General features: G+C 41.0%; 1 protein-coding gene across 1 annotated transcript in view; it reads right to left on the reverse strand.

Annotated features, from left to right (window-relative positions):
* The window catches only part of UTRN (utrophin), a 428,940-nt gene that overhangs the window by 21,658 nt on the left and 388,933 nt on the right, over window positions 1-18,349 (reverse strand). Inside the window, 2 exon segments of the mRNA XM_068406453.1 lie at window positions 201-359; window positions 15,815-15,880. Coding sequence (XP_068262554.1) covers window positions 201-359; window positions 15,815-15,880 — 225 coding nt within the window.

Raw genomic sequence — 18,349 nt, forward strand, 5'->3', positions numbered from 1 at the left:
TTTATCGCACACCCACTCTCTTCTACCTAACAGAGTCAGGCTATTCATGACATGTGCCTTGACTGATTTTTTTTTTTTTTTCCTAAAATCATGACCCCCAGGTCCACCTCTTCTCATTTCAAACAACTATACAAAGTACATGCATAGCTCAAACAAGAATGAGGTGACAATTCAGACACCCGGTAGGATGATTATGAGACCTTTGCTCTTCCTCGAGGTCAGCAATGATGCGCTCCAACTCTCCTCGCTCTTCCTTTTCCACTGACTTGAGTATCTGAGCAGGACTCTGTGGCTGACTCGCAGGCGACTCTCCTCCCAGCGTCTGACAATACTGCTGGATAAGGGCATGCTCGTCCTCTCTAGAGCAATACAACAACACAGAAAAAGACAGAGCAGGAACATATTTATTATGTGAGCAAACATCTCTGTCAAGCTGAGGGGTTTTGTTTGTTTGTTTATCAAAAAGGACAGAGAGGAGGAAATAAGCCTGCAAGACTCTAGTACATGTGTCAGATGTGTGTCTCAGAAAATAGTATTACAAATTTTATGAGTTGTTTCTAAAAAACATATAAACATACAATGCACAAGAAAAAGATTGATCTGTAGTAAAAGCCCAGTTTACTTTAGTGTATGCATAACGAACAAATGCTGCTGGTGGTTTGAAAAGAAATAGTGAAAGCAAGAATCTGAGATAATATGAACAAAAAATAACTAAAGTATTTATTTTTTTTTACCATAAGTAGCTGATATTTTCGATGTTTTTAGGAGATAATTTTGGTATGCTCAATTTTCCTAATAAAATTAGAGAGAAAAAAATACTCACAGAATTCTCCAAGAAGTCAAAAAGTAATGACTCATCAAGTATCTAGCTAACACTGTGCACTGCACAAAGGGACTGACAATGCTGCAAAACAATGCTATAGGCTTTGAATTAGCATTGTATTTCCAGATTATTTTTCCTGTTTTGATATACACATGGGATACCTTGAAAGCCTTCAAGGGTAGCAGATATCCTCCTCCTTACAGATTCTGGGATAGAAATAAACTGTCCTTCTTCTGACTCGCATAGAAATTACCTTCTGGTAAGCAGATACAGAAGACATTTTCAATTATGCTGCAAAGTCCAGGTGAGTTTGCTTTTTTATAGGTGTGCCTTTCTCTTCCAGTTGCTGGCTTTTCTCCATACAAAAGTCAGATTGACAGAAAGTGAAGGAAGGATACCATGTCCTAAAAATAGTTTGCTTGACTGCTTACTCAAGGAGGATAAATCATCAGCAGAGAAACATATACTATTCATGTTTTAAGAGAGAAATTGCTGCAGCAGTACCCATGCTGAAGAAAATCCTCCTTAAATTCTCTTCTTTGCTTGACTACAAAACAGAGACCACATACCTTATCATACTCTCAAGTATTATCCCTACAAACTTTATCCTAACGATCTTCTATAGTTAAAACATGGTCAACAACAGAGAGAAAAACATAGGAGCAGTATATATACACATATTCAGATATCATTTAGCAAAGTGACATCTTCAGATTAAAAATTTTTCTTGTGCTGACCTTTTTGCTACTATCGTTGAAAAGGAGGAGATACAAATTCTGCTATTTAGCTGACTGTGGTCTGACATAAAGAAAAGAACCCTCAAGGACTGCCTTTGAAAGCACATACAAAAACCAGCAAGTTCATTCTATGCAAAGTATTTATTTTCCAAGTAGAAATGTAATGGAGCTTTTCAAGAGGCTTTTTTTAAATTTCCTGTCAATTTAACATATTTCATCACAAAAGAGCCAAATGTACAATCTCATTTGAAAGAATAGTAAACCTAGTTATTTAGAAATGTATACCCTGGAAGAAACCGAAGTTTTTTCTGTGGTGGCAAATAATCTATAAATAAACGCATGTACAAGTAAAACACACCAGGTGTTTTACAGGCCACACACATGGATTAGGGGTTTTATCAAAAATAATTTCAAGCCCCTGGATCAAGGGAGCAAATGCTTCTGACAAGAACAAACAAGAGTTGCAAACATACTGTTTGTGTAATGTAAAACCCTATTTTATCCTGCTGAAGTAAGATTTTTTTGGTAGCTCAGTACATTAATACCCATTTAAAAGAATCACCAGTCTTAGGAGCAAGCCAAAATATCCACAGATTTATTAAATTCTGATTCCCGGTGCCTCTCTCTTAGAAAAGCACTTCTATCATGCAGCAAAGTGATTTGGTTGTTTGTAGTACTGCTTAAAACAAACTTTTTACTGAAGACTTATCCCATGGTAGAACACCACTGAACTATTTCTTCTCAAGGATAACTATTCAATATCTACCCAAAGCTATCATGTGGTCTGCAACTTCCCGACTGGTCAATGAAATTTGAAAATCTAGACTATTACAATCAAACAACCATGCATCAAGTAGCACTAAACGTAAAAAAAAAAAACCAAACCCAAAAATAATTTAAAAAAAAAGTATCACCTGTGACAGTTATATTCATTTTTAAAGTTCATGGCATTCTATTCCACATAAGTTCATTCATGATATAAAGGTTATAAACAGTCAGGTATGAAGAGATCCTTCCACCAAGCTCTGGTAGTGTATCACTTTCCTTCATCCTATCTTTTGTGATTAACTACTGGTTTGCAGAAAGTTACATATAAAATTGAAAAAGAAACCTAATTTGTGAGTTCTTCCACTTTTAACAGTGAGTTGAGAAGTTTAAAGGAACATACATTCACTTATTTCTTATCTGTCTTAGCTGTAGTCAGTACTATACTCATGACAAGAAATGACAATACTGTTCTTACCATGTAAATGAACAAATTAATGAATTTTTCATTCAATACAGCTATATAGTTAAAATATAATTTGGGTTCTATGTGCATTTAAGTCTCTCAAAAAACATAGGGAAAATCTGACAGTGTTAGCTGAAAAAGAAATAGAACAGTTCTGCTTTTTTTTCCTTACCTTCAGAAAAAAAGCCTCTAACTGCTTTCTCTTCTTCACCACTTGAGTGATCTCAGTGAAACTAATAATCACTTCCTTTGTAATTTTGCATCAGTCTAGTTAAAACTAAAACAAATGCTAGAGCAGTTAATGGACCCTGGATCAGGTCCTGATGTGATAATGAAAACCTCATAGTACTTCTCCATCCTTTAATCATCTTGATTAAAAAAACCCCACTCCTTGTAACTAATTATTTGCCAAAGTGATACAACCTTGTGGTACACAGCAGAACTGCTACAGCCCTGCAAAACATGCAGAATCCCCTCACTACAACTCAAACTGCTGCACTAAGCTGGGAAGTGCTAGTGGTTCAATGTCACATCTTCAGCGAGCACCGAAACTGAGTGTTAAAGTGGACTAGAGAGAGTTGTATCATCCAGGCTTCAAAACACTGTTTACATATTAATTTAAATGATACAGTACAACTACACATAGATCCTTCTTTTGTGCAAAGGTGTTGATGTTGTCAGGAAAGGTTCACACGTGATCAAGTAGTTTAGTCTGATTTTAATTAGGCATCAAAAAGCTGCTGTCTACCTTTTAAGATGATGAATTAGTTTATAAACAGCTATGTAGGTCAACTGAAATGTATATTTTTAAACAGGGGTCTCTAAAGTTGGATTTATTACATTTATTTGAATTTCTTAAATCTAAGATTGTGTCAAGATTTCGCATTAGGTGCAACTTCATTTTTTATTGAAACTTATAAACCCCTTAAAGAAAGAGTTTACACAGTAAATGCTTAGATACTTTTGACTGTATTGTGGTCCGGTAGGTGAGATCAACACAGCTATATACAGATAATTTTATATTTTGGACTCACAGTTATTCAGTCTAGAGAAAATTTCACATCCCTCCTCTCCCCCTGGTCCAGAGTCTCAGAAACTGTACAGGACAGACTGAATATTGACCGGTCTTTTTTATGCATCACACCTTGCAACTGACAGTAGGCTTTTTCACATGCTGGAGGAAGTGCCTGATAAAAAAAGGCTTCTGAAGGAAAAGGGTATTTTCACCATGTGTTCCACCTCTGGACTGTCTTGCAAAATTACTAGTTCAAAAAACCAGAACCTTGAAAAACAAACCGCAACAAACCTCATGACTGTAATTAAGACAGATTCATTAGTAGCACAGGAATCCCAGGGCAGGGCTTCACAATGACCTACAACATAAGGGAGTGACACATGCTCTATGCCACACAAACACTTTCATTTTGAGAGTGCAGGCCTCTTTTCTGCAGAATTGGTTGCAGATGGCAATCAGCAACCGAAATAAAAGCACAACATCAAAATAAATTCCTCATCCTTTCTGGGTGGTTAATCTCCTGAAGACCCTGTGTGCTTCGAGAAAAAGCTAGAAGTACACAAAGCCCTTCAACAGCAGAGACTGCATTTCCTTTTCGGCATTTCACTGAAGTAGAAATCAGTAAAAATGACATCCCAGGAGGTCAGACTTGAAAGAAGTAAGTCTCAAATGAAAAGAACACCCCAACAAAGAAACCCAGGGAAAATGGCCTTTGAAATATACTATACTCTTTGTGGATACATATTTTCAAGAGGTCTATACGAAAATATGCATTATGCATTGTGGAAGCAAGGGGCAAATAATGTTGCATGTAACTTCCCTTGCATCAAGACTACACTACGGAAAGAAAGATTCAGATTTCCTCGCAGTTACATTTCATCAGTGTATTATTTTATCTGATTAAGAAATCTAATTGTTAATTTAGATTTTAGATAGTAAAATGTGGCTATTTGTGATCCTCCTTCATTGAACATTTTCATTTTTCCTGAGGCACTCATACTAAGTGCCATGCATTCTAGTCCAAATAAAGTATACCTTCACCTACTAATGCTATGAGAAATATTAGAATAAGGTTCAAGAAGGTCCTTCAACATGTTTTGTCTTTAACTTGTTCTCCTAATTTTATCATCATGTGGAACTAATTTCTCATTGTGACAAGATGCCTTTTAACCACTTATATCATGTCAAAGTATTCAGGTACTGCATACTGGGGCTCCAGTTTGACTTACGACACATTGAGTGGCAGTGCCAGCTAGAAGTACCCCCGGCCTCCACTGTTTGTTCCTACTCCTGCACCTGAGTGCACAGCTCTCTAACAAATAAAATTTCAGATATGTTCCAACTCTGCCTTCAGCTGAGTGTGAACTGGCATCAACAGTGCTGCAGACATGAAGATGACTGGTAGTAAAGGCATTAATCAGAAAACAGCTACTAAACATTCACATTTATACAGAAAGTATTTATACTATGTCCAGTGCAATTAATTTCAGTATGGGCTAGGTAAGACAGTGCGTACATTACAGAAATGAGAGTTACATTCTTGTCCTATTTTCCTAACAATGTTTTTTGTCTTTTCATTCTACTGCACTGTGATTTGTCAAATTGTGAGGCATTGCTTTCTGTTAGGGACACTATTTATCATTCTTTGTTGCAAAGACTTCATTTTTTCCTTATGCTCATCTTCACTTGTGAAGAGGCCAGTCTGCTTTTAAGATATAGATGTTTTCCTATGAATTAAAGCCAAAGAAAATTCATCACAACAGTCTAGCCTAAACGTTTAGAACTCCCTAGTGTATGGAGAAGATGACATGGAGGAAGAACATTTATATTCAACATATTTATACCAGAAAACTCATGCATGAGAGCGTTAGAATGTCTGTTAAGAAGCTGGACATCCCACAGTAGAGACTATTATTTTTTATTTTGCTATGTACAAATATTTTCCCAATTGAAAAAAATGTGTTTTTTAATGGAATTCACATTAGAAAAGCTTAGTTAGGGAAATAGAGGAAGTCATAATGACATTCAAGACATAAGGTTAGTTAAAACCCAAAAAATTTCTTTGAAGAATGTTTTCTTAACCAAATGGCATGCTGCAGAACATTCCTGCAAAAACCCTCATGATGTTTAACTGACAGCAGTTCTCTTATTGTCATTCAAATGTAGAAGACTTCTTACACATACACTTTGGAGCATGAAGTGTGTTAACCTCATTGTTGACGAACTTCTTGACCTGACAAGTCCAAAGCAGTAACTTTCCAAAATAAGTGCAACTATGCTTCAGTTATATGTTCACAGTAAACTGAAGGACTCTTGATGACTGATAAAAACAAGATCACAGAACAGAACTCCAATTATGAGAAGCAGAAAATTTGATTTCCAAACTCATAATTGTGTCCTGAAGATTCAAAAGAATATTGTAAGAAAATGAGATTTTGCTCAGATAGGTTTACAGCAGGTGCATCTGAGCTGAAAAAATGTGCATCCAAATTTCAAATTGTTCCTTCAAATTCAGTCCATACAGAACGATTACACCATGTTCATTTTCATGTCAAGTTGCATTTAAAGCAAAAGAATAGAGCTGAACTATAATCCTAAATTCCCAGTGTTCCACCTGTAGGAGATTTATGAGCCAAACTGGGAACAAACTTCATAGCTCTGTAGTTCTCTGCAATAGCTTAAGTCCAAACTTTAAACCACGGTTCTTCAGAATTTTGTGAGTATTTCAGTACTTCAGTAGGTACCTTAATGAAAGCATGCAATATTATCTGCAAATAAAATAAAAGGTGCCACTTGGTAAAAAAATTACTTTCTTGTCCTCCCTGGCCTCTAAATCTCTGCATATTTTGTGTGTGTAACAGTCTCCTTTTGAAAACAGGACTGACACCCAAATTCAGAAGTCCCACTCACATGCTGGTACATAAGTTCACCCATGTTCATTCTTTTCATTCAAATAAAGGTCATTTTTATAGGTGAGAGGGAAAATTGCATTAAAATCAACAGTGTCCTGGTTTGGCCCAAACCAGGCCAATTAGTCTTAAAGAAACCAAGGTCACTGCTGAATTCCTCACTGCTTACGAGTGAAGAGCCAAAGGGGGGTTGCACCTGCAGGGAGAAGCAGACAGGGCAGGTGACCCAAGATTGACCAACGAGGTATTCCATCCCATACACATCATTCTCACTTTCCTATTTATCACTAACCCACTGCCTCCTGGAAGTGGGGCCCAGGAGGGAGGGGCCCTCCTGTCTCCCACTGATTGGTACCAGCTTTGCCAATTCTCCAGTTAAAAGCCTGCAGGTGTGATGGGGGGAGCTACTGCATTTTCACCTCTGCTCATGCTGGGGGGAGCAACTTTGCCTGAGGAGGATTTCCAAGCTCTCAATCTTGGTTTTGTATATATTTGTATATATTTGATTATTTCTATTATTCTTATTATACTCTTTTTCATTACTATAGTTTATTAAAACTGTTTTAACTTTCCAACCAGTAAGTCTCTCTCCCTTTTCCCTTTCCCTTAGGGTGGGGGGGGAGAGGGTTAACAGAGAGCATCTGCCACCTGGTTAATAGCTGGCCCAGCTTTAAACCGTGACAGATTTATTGGTGCCTAATGTGGGGCTCAAGAGAAGCTCCAACAGGTTGCTCTGATAAGTTGAATCCTGGCTCTGGTGGGAGGAGACCCAGAGAGCTCAGCTGAGAGAGTATCAGATTTCTTCCTTTGAGATTTATGAGGGGTTGGAAATTAAAACAGATAGTGAAGATGGTGATGTCACTTTTGAATGCTGTGTTATCTCGTCTTTTTATAGAGTTTCTTTCACAATTGAGTATTGCAATGATGCCTTACCTGCCATGGGCACTGTGTTATTGCTTGCTTCTTATGAATGTTTACATGCAGTTTAGCAGTGGGCGCTGGTCGAAATGTATTGTTTTGGTATGGGGTTTGATACTGATTTATGCTGTGATAAACTGGGCAGTTAATATTCCGATCTCTTATCTCTATGATAAAATGATGGGCAGCTTTAATTGCGAATCAGTAGCAGCGACTTCATCTGCACGCTCCAGGCGTCCTTTAGCTGATTCTGTTAATGATTACACTTCCAGTTTTACTTTGGGAAATAGTACCTTCTCCTTTTCTGCCAAGCTGATTCCACTAGATTTTGCGAAATTAGGATGGTGCTGTCTAGGTGGCATGTTCTTATTTTTGGTTGTCCTGAATGTGTTTCTGATGTGGGATAAGATTAAATATCGGTGCAGGGACAGTTGTAGGTGTTATGCAGCCACCTCAGATCCTACAGTGTGTACTGCCGCTACAGCCACTAAACCCACTGAAGCCTCGGCAGCCTGTACCACAGCTGCTACACCCCCCAAGATGGCCACTGCAGCTACTCAGACTCTCAGCACTCCCACGACAGCCACTGCATCTACTCAGACTCCAGCATCTATCGAATCTGTACCAATTGCTCCTGTAACCAGGAAGAAATACCAAAAGAAATCAGCTCATGAAGAGAAGGATGATGACTCAGAGCCTTCTAAGGCAGAGCCATCATATGACCCAGGTGAGGGCCCTTCTCAGGCAGAGTTAGGGCCTGACACATATGGGGGTTTCCTCGATCGTCCTTTTAAAGCAGACCCATCACAGAAGAAAGGTCCTTCTAAAGCAGAACTATCACAAGAGGAGGACTCGGACGTAGAGATAACCTACCACTCCTTATCCCTGAAGGACCTGAGAAATATAAGGAAAGATTTCAGCCGTTATGACGGTGAACCTATTATTACCTGGTTGCTCCGATGCTGGGATAATGGGGCAGACAGCATGCAATTAGATGGCAGAGAAGCCAGACAGTTGGGATCCCTGTCCAGAGATGGTGGTATTGATAAGGCGCTCGCAAGAAAGTCAAACACTATCAGTCTCTAGAGGCGACTCTTGTCAGCTGTAAAGAGCAGGTATCCCTATAAAGATGATGTTATGAGCCACCTAAGCAAATGGACCACTATAGAAAAAGGTATTAACTACCTTAGACAACTAGCTGTGCAAGAGATCATTTATAGACACCCACGGGACATTGTAGATCCTGTAGATCCTGATGAAGTGGAATGCAACCGATCCATGTTCCGGAAGGTTGTGAAGAATGCTCCACCGACATATACCCATACATTGTCAATATTAGTCTGGGGAGAAGATGATACGGCACGTTCTACTGTGGGTGAAATGGCTAACTGTATGCGACAGTATGAAGATAGTATTTCTTCCCCACTGCAGGCACGCATCTCGGCTGTGGAAAAACTGACTAAGGAGAACAAGGACTCATTGAGACAACTGTCAGACAAACTGTCCAGGATTGAGAATAAACTTGACTCTCTACCTACACAGGCGCGCGTTGCAGCCATTAGGAGAAAACGCTCTCCTACAGGACCGGCTCAAAGGAAACGGAACACATCACAAGATATCCTGTGGTTTGCCCTGCGTGGTTATGGGGAGGACATGAGCAGATGGCATGGACAACCTACCAGTACCCTACAGGCACGAGTACGTGAGTTGCAAGCTAAAAGAAATACCAGAGAGGATTTTCCTAGGAGGATGGCTGCTCCAGTTACCAGTGAGCAGGACCCCAGTCGGGGTAGATGGGCCTCAAATTCCTTTTTCCCAAGTGTGAATAGGAGAAATGAAGGTCCAGTCCCTGTGAGCAGCACGAATCCATTTCTTAATTAGGGGGGCCCTGCCTCCAGCCAGGTGGAGGAGAGGGACAACCGAGTTTATTGGACTGTGTGGATTCGATGGCCTGGCACATCAAAACCACAAAGGTATCAAGCCTTGGTAGGCACTGGTGCACAGTGCACCCTAATGCCATCGGGTCATAAAGGGGCAGAATCTATCAGTATTTCAGGAGTAACAGGAGGATCTCAAGTGTTATCTGTATTGGAGGCCAAAGTGAGCCTAACTAAAAATGAATGGAAAAAGCACCCCATTGTGATTGGCCCAGATGCTCCGTGCATCCTTGGCATAGACTACCTCAAGAGAGGGTATTTTAAGGACCCAAAAGGGTATAGATGGGCCTTTGGTATAGCAGCTGTAGAGACTGAGGACATTAAACAGCTGTTTACCTTGCCTGGCCTCTCAGAAGATCCTTCTGTTGTGGGGTTGCTGAAGGTTGAAGAACAACAGGTGCCGATTGCTATTGCCACGGTGCACCGACGACAATATCGCACCAATCGAGACTCCCTGATCCCCATTCATAAACTGATTAGACAATTAGAAAACCAAGGAGTGATTGGCAAGACTCGCTCACCCTTTAATAGTCCTATATGGCCAGTGCAAAAGTCTGATGGAGAATGGAGATTAACTGTGGACTATCGTGGCCTAAATGAAGTTACGCCACCGCTGAGTGCTGCTGTGCCAGACATGCTAGAACTTCAATACGAACTGGAGTCAAAGGCAGCCAAGTGGTATGCCACCATAGACATAGCTAATGCATTTTTCTCTATTCCTTTGGCACCAAAGTGCAGGCCACAGTTTGCTTTTACCTGGAGAGGTATCCAGTACACCTGGAATCGAATGCCCCAGGGGTGGAAACACAGTCCTACTATTTGCCATGGACTGATCCAGACTGCACTAGAAAAGGGTGGAGCTCCAGAACTTTTGCAATACATTGATGACATCATTGTGTGGGGTGATACAGCAGCAGAAGTTTTTGACAAAGGGGAGAAAATAATCCAAATTCTTCTGAAAGCTGGTTTTGCCATAAAAAGAGGCAAGGTCAAGGGACCTGCCCGGGAGATCCAGTTTTTAGGGATTAAATGGCAAGATGGGCGTCGCCAGATCCCGATAGAGGTGATCAACAAAATAACAGCTATGTCCGCACCAACTAACAAAAAGGAAACACAAGCCTTCTTAGGCGTTGTGGGTTTCTGGAGAATGCATATTCCAGATTACAGCCAGATTGTACGCCCTCTTTATCAAGTGACCAGAAAGAAGAATGATTTTCAGTGGGGCCCTGAACAACGACAGGCTTTTGAACAGATTAAACAAGAGATTGTGCATGCAGTAGCCCTTGGACCAGTCCATATGGGACAAGATGTTAAAAATGTGCTCTACACCTCAGCTGGGGACAATGGTCCTACCTGGAGCCTCTGGCAGAAAATGCCAGGGGAGACTCGAGGTCGACCCCTAGGATTTTGGAGTCGAGGATACAAGGGCTCCGAGGCCAATTACACTCCAACTGAAAAAGAGATACTGGCAGCATATGAAGGAGTTAGAGCTGCTTCAGAGGTAATTGGTACTGAAGCACAACTTCTCCTGGCACCTCAATTACCAGTACTAGGCTGGATGTTCAAGGGTAAGGTTCCCACTACCCATCATGCAACTGATGCTACATGGAGTAAATGGATTGCATTAATTACACAGAGGGCTCGAATACGAAACCTAATCGCCCAGGAATCTTAGAAGTGATCATGGACTGGCCAGAAGGCAAAGACTTCGGAATGCCACCAGAAAAGGAGGTCACACGTGCTGAAGAAGCCCCACCATATAATGAACTACCAGAGGATGAGAAGCAATATGCCCTGTTCACCGATGGATCCTGCCGTCTTGTAGGAAAGCATCGGAAGTGGAAAGCTGCTGTATGGAGTCCCATACGACGAGTCACAGAAGCCACCGAAGGACAAGGTGAATCAAGTCAATTTGCAGAGGTAAAAGCCATCCAGCTGGCTTTAGACATTGCTGAACGAGAAAAGTGGCCAAGGCTGTATCTTTATACTGACTCATGGATGGTAGCAAATGCCTTGTGGGGGTGGTTAAAGCAGTGGAAGCGAAGCAACTGGCAGCGCAAAGGGAAACCTATTTGGGCTGCTGAATTGTGGCAAGATATTGCTGCTCGGCTAGCGAAACTAGTCGTGAAGGTACGTCATGTAGATGCTCACGTACCTAAAAGTCGGGCAACTGAGGAACATAGAAACAACCAACAAGCGGATCAAGCTGCTAAAGTGTTCCAAATAGATTTGGACTGGGAACATAAAGGTGAACTATTTTTAGCTCGGTGGGCTCAGGACACTTCAGGTCATCAAGGGAGAGATGCAACATACAGATGGGCTCGTGACCGAGGGGTGGACTTAACCATGGACTCTATTGCACAGGTTATCCATGATTGTGAAACATGCGCCGCAATTAAGCAAGCCAAACGGTTAAAACCTTTGTGGTATGGGGGGCGGTGGTTGAAATATAAATATGGGGAGGCCTGGCAAATTGACTATATCACACTCCCTCAAACCCACCAGGGTAAACGCTATGTGCTTACCATGGTGGAGGCGACCACCGGATGGTTGGAAACATACTCTGTGCCCCATGCCACTGCCCGGAACACTATTCTGGGCCTTGAAAAGCAAATCTGGTGGCGACACGGCACGCCAGAGAGAATTGAGTCGGACAATGGGACTCATTTCAAAAACAGTCTCATAGACAACTGGGCCAAAGAGCATGGCATCGAATGGGTATATCACATCCCCTGTCATGCACCAGCCTCTGGGAAAATTGAACGGTATAATGGGCTGTTAAAAACTACCCTGAAAGCAATGGGGGGTGGAACCTTTAAAAACTGGGATAAACATCTGGCACAAGCTACCTGGTTAGTTAACACCAGGGGATCTATCAATCGAGCTGGCCCTGCTCAGTCAGACCTTCTACATACAGTAGAAGGAGATAAAGTCCCGGTGGTGCATGAAAGGAATCTATTGGGAAAAACTGTCTGGGTTCTTCCTGCAACGGGCAAAGGTAAACCCATTCGTGGGATTGCTTTTGCTCAGGGACATGGATGTACTTGGTGGGTGATGTTGCAAGATGGCGAAGTCCGATGTGTCCCTGAAGGTGATCTGATTCTGGGTGAGACTACTTAATTCTGAACTGTATGTTGTTGCTGCATAAGTGTCTTTCAGGTTAAGACAGTGGTGATGAGACCGGAGCTAGCTTCATCAAGTGGCGTCCAGTAACCTCCTCGAGTCTGACATCTTTAACCTGCAACCCGTGGGCACGAACCATGACAAAAGAGAGACTGCTAGACAGAGAGACTGCTGAGAGACTGCTAGCCAGATGGAAACCCACAATCCTGAACCAAATGAACTTAATCAACGTTTTGTATAGAGATGAATCATAAACTAGTGATATGTGTATATATATTTGAAAATGAAAAGGTAGTGGTGATCCAAGTATGATGTGAATGGTATGGAATAAGGGGTGGAATGTCCTGGTTTGGCCCAAACCAGGCCAATTAGTCTTAAAGAAACCAAGGTCACTGCTGAATTCCTCACTGCTTACGAGTGAAGAGCCAAAGGGGGGTTGCACCTGCAGGAAGGAGCAGACAGGGCAGGTGACCCAAGATTGACCAACAAGGTATTCCATCCCATACATGTCATTCTCACTTTCCTATTTATCACTAACCCACTGCCTCCTGGAGGTGGGGCCCAGGAGGGAGGGGCCCTCCTGTCTCCCACTGATTGGTACCAGCTTTGCCAATTCTCCAGTTAAAAGCCTGCAGGTGTGATGGGGGGAGCTACTGCATTTTCACCTCTGCTCATGCTGGGGGGAGCAACTTTGCCTGAGGAGGATTTCCAAGCTCTCAATCTTGGTTTTGTATATATTTGTATATATTTGATTATTTCTATTATTCTTATTATACTCTTTTTCATTACTATAGTTTATTAAAACTGTTTTAACTTTCCAACCAGTAAGTCTCTCTCCCTTTTCCCTTTCCCTTAGGGTGGGGGGGAGAGGGTTAACAGAGAGCGTCTGCCACCGGGTTAATAGCTGGCCCAGCTTTAAACCATGACAAACAGCTAAATTGCCAGTAAAAATTAAGTATATGCATCCCCTTTTACCACAGGGATGGACAGTTGTTTGGTCGTAGACTCATTAATTGCAAAATAAACAACTCGATCAAGTGTATGATCATTTAGCTACTTTCAAGTTTTCAGCTTTCCCTACCAAATGACAGTACACTTGCTCTTTTTTTTTGGGGGGGAAGAGAAATCAACAGGGAATAGTTTGGCTGCATTTCTGTCGTTGGTGATCCTACCAATGACAGAAAGACATGAAAACAGTTACACATGAAAAAAGTTTTATTAGTTACATAGAGTTAATTAAGCAGGAAAGAGGAAACATTTAAAGGTGATTACAAGTGCTTCTCTGAAGCAAAATATTTTGAATGATCGAGACACAGGGATTGAGTGCACCCTCAGCAAATTTGCAGATGACACCAAGCTGGGTGGGAGTGTCGATCTGCTGGAGGGTAGGAAGGCCCTACAGAGGGATCTGGACAGGTTAGATAGATGGGCTGAGACCAACGGCATGAGGTTCAACAAGAACAAGTGCCGGGTCTTACACTTTGGCCACAACCACCCCATGCAGCGCTACAGGCTGGGGGAAGAGTGGTTAGAAAGCAGCCTGGTGGAAAGAGACCTGGGGGTGCTGATCAACAGGCGGCTAAACATGAGCCAGCAGTGTGCCCAGGTGGCCAAGAAGGCCAATGGCATCCTGGCCTCTATTAGAAATAGTGTAGCCAACCGGTCTAGGGAAGTGATCGTCCCTCTGTACTCGGCACTGGTGAGGCCGCACCTTGAGTACTGTGTTCAGTTCTGGGCCCCGCGCTTCAAGAAAGATGTTGAGGTGTTGGAGCGAGTCCAGAGGAGGGCAACCAAGCTGGTGAAGGCTCTGGAGGGTCTGACCTACGAGGAACAGCTGAGGGAGCTGGGGTTGTTTAGCCTGGAGAAGAGGAGGCTCAAAGGTGACCTTATTGCAGTCTACAACTACCTGAAGGGAGGTTGTAGTGAAGTGGGAGTTAGCCTCTTCTCCCGGGCAACTAGCGATAGAACAAGAGGACACAGCCTCAAGCTTCACCAGGGGAGGTTCAGGTTGGACATTAGGAAGAATTTCTTTTCAGAAAGGGTTATTAGACATTGGAATGGGCTGCCCAGGGACGTGGTGGAGTCACCATCTCTGGATGTGTTTAAGAAAAGACTGGACATGGCACTTAGTGCCATGGTCTAGTTGACAGGGTGGTGTCAGGGCAACGGTTGGACTCGATGATCCCTGAGGTCTCTTCCAACCTGGTTGATTCTGTGATTCTGTGAATCTCAAAGTTAGTACATTCTTATGTAGAATAATGTAACCACTAGATTTTAAAACACTAAGTGAAAGCGTTACTGAGAATAATAGCATTTTCTAACTGAAGCTGAACAAGAACAATTTCTGTTTCCTCTTTATAAAAGCTGATGACATTTATTAATAACTTAAAAGAGTCAGAGTTGTACTACATTGATTTAATTAATCAAACTGATGATGCAGTGAGGTTAAATCATTCATTTAGTTTTACATTTTAAAAAATAATATTTGATCAGGAATTCAAGGGGTTCTGTGCTTTCCAGGTTCATCAACATATATTAATGAAGGCTTTTACAATCAAAGTAACACATCATTCAAAAAAGAAAATGGCATTGATAAAATTGATATGAGGCTATGATTATATTCCCAAGTACAAACAGATGGATAAGCAGCCGGCAAACTGAAATCCAAGAAAGTAGCAGCAACACTGTTCTGGCTCTGCATAACCTCCAATATAGATGATTTTTTTCTTCCCTGAACAAGAAAATTGTCCTGGGAGTTAGCACAAGCTATTGACCCACTCCATTGTCCACTCTGACATCGAAGGATTTCTTTTATACTACGATAAAAGCAGAAAAGTAGTACAAACTAGAACATATAGAGCTGTGACTTTTCTCCAGTCGTATGAAATATCCTCGCTTTTGAAGCAGAATGGCCGACAAACATGGAGTTCCTTCACATCATCAAATGAACATCATCAATTTCCACAACTGGTGCTTGGAATAATGAAATTTATGCAGGCACCCTTGGTGTCACACTTACTAGGTACTTTCACTGGGACTAAATCCTGTGTTACAACTTATTGTTATACCATGCAGCTGTAACCAAAGTTCCTGTCAGCCTTAACGAGTATGAGTTACTTACACGCTTCCTGTGGTGGAGCTACTGTCTGTGAGGAAGGAGCCATTGGTCCTTTCCATCTGTGCAAGCCTGAAAGGCAGGGAAAGACCACGATGACTTTCAGAGAACATACTGCACAATTCAAACAGAGGCAGTATGAAGATCAGTTCTACTTAGAAACAGCTCAGATATGGCAATCTTGGTATACATGAACAGGAATAAACTCCTAAGACTTTGTGACAAAAACCTATAATCCAGAGGACTTTTATGAGAAACTTGTGCCATGATTAACTAATTCTACTTGCCAAACAACAAAGAACAAGTATATTTTCTCTTCTCTTGCTAGTATAATTATCATTAGGATAACCACAACTCTCATGGTAAAATTAGTTAGAGATGTTTTTGCAGATGGTTTTCTTTTTGGATTTTATAAAGCTGCGCTAACAAAGGAGGATGAATACTTTTTAAATATAGCACATGCAATATCTGAAATTATGCTTGGCAAATAACATCACACTGTGGACAGACAAGTCCTGGAAAACAACACAAAAAACAGTGTAATTACAGGGAGTCATTGACTATGGAAGGAATTAATCTAAAAGGACTGGATTATTAGACTGTATATATAAGGCCACATAGCTCTTTAAAATCGCAGCAGAAATTTTCTGTCCTTTCAGTTTTCTAGGTAAGATACACCTTATGTACGTAAGACACATGCATAAAAATCTAGGAACACTCAATGCTGTGCACATGTATTGGACTGCACCAAATACAGCTATTTCCTTTACTATGAAGGTATCTTAATTACACACATATTTTTGCAAGTGCATTATGAATTATTATAGACATCTTGAAACTTCATTTTGAAAGTAGTGTGCAAGGCCCTAAAGAAATGGGAACTCTGGTGTCTTCTTTTAGCATGGAGCAAGCTTGCCCATCTGTACATTTGTTAATATTTCTCAGGGTTGAAGGAAGAAAGCACACACAGGATGATGTTGTCTTGATCACCTTGTCCCACCATGGCTGGGTGGGATGTTGTGCTCCAACACTTTCCCTGAAGGGAAGGACAAGCTCCTAAATGACTAGAGACATTCAGATCACCTCTGCTCTGGGGCGTCTCGGACAGATCTAGTTCACGGTGAGTAACATGCTTACAAGTCACCTTTGTAATGCTACTTAGTTCAGTATCTTTAAGTCTTTGATGAAACATAATTTTCAAAATTAATCTTCATAGCCCCTTTGTCATATAGGGAAGTAATACAAACCCCGGAGTTCTTCAGAGAAGAGAGCTTGCCCTGAAGCTCTTAGCATGTAATAGATATCCCGACTCACAAATGCATATTCTACCGTTATCATCATGTTTTTGATCTCCATCATTTCATGAGGATTTGCTTGGAACAGTATATGGAACCAGGAGTCAGCCCTGATCAGGGAGCAGAGGGAGACAGGGAAAGGACCCTAGAGTTGCAAAGAGCCTTCAAGGCAGGACACAAACTGAAAGGTAAGAAAGGGAATTAGAAGCAACTCAGAGGTGACACAGCACAACAGAACAGGGAGATGGTACTTATGGGAGGTAGGGGACCTTATTAACAGAAAATTGAGAGTTAAATGTTCTTCAGACAGTGACAATAAAGGTTTTAAGCTCTAATATACTGTTTCTGCTGGGCATAGTCTTATTACGGAAACCCTGATAATATTTCTTGAAAGAAGATTAGCTGAAAAGGTCAGGACAATAAAATATATTTGCTAGTTTCTATGTGAAATATGCATAATAACAGATCCAACTAGAAAGCACACAATAAAAATTATATGAAAGATACAGGATTATGTCTCAATTTTTTAGATTTTATTACTAGAGGAAAAAACACCTTGAATAGTTTTAGATAGCTTACTTATAAAGTAATTAGTATTTTTTAAGTTTCTGATTTTGCTAACCAATGTCTGCACATAGCAGGTACAGATTTAGTTTTGTATCTTGAAAGAGTTTTGAGCAGTGCATGGTCCACTCTTAGCAAGTCTAATCCAGAGCAGAACTAGTAAAAGCTGAGGGGGAGAAGAGGGAAAACAGGTATTGCACCTAGGATCTCCTTTGATCCTTAATGAGAGTCGAGAGCTTGAGCTTCATCTGGGCCCAGAAAGCCACAGTGTTGTGGCACCAGAGGCTGAAAAAAGGACATAGGGAGACAGAAAATTCTTGTGTCTTTCTAGAGAAGTCTAATTTATTTGCTCCAAGCGTTTTAATTGATTACAAAATTGCCTAAGTTATAGATTCAAAGAAATGTTGAGTGATTTGTATGAATTACATGTTCCAAATGATTGAATTTTCCCTTGCTGAAAAGATCATATGTTGGGTATCCTAGGTACTTAACAAATGGCTTTGATGCTTTCTTATGGCGCCTATAAATAAGAATCGAGTTAACTTAAACATAAGCTCTGAATTTTTATTCAAAAAGCTGAAAAAGTTAACACTGTTTAATAGTTGTGGTGATCAGATACAACAATAAAAACACCCATAGCAAAACCAAGTCAGTTTCCATGGTAATATGGAACAATTTTCTT

Source organism: Nyctibius grandis, chromosome 1 (genome assembly GCF_013368605.1).
Source record: "Nyctibius grandis isolate bNycGra1 chromosome 1, bNycGra1.pri, whole genome shotgun sequence".
In the NCBI taxonomy this organism is placed as follows: Eukaryota; Metazoa; Chordata; class Aves; order Nyctibiiformes; family Nyctibiidae; genus Nyctibius; species Nyctibius grandis.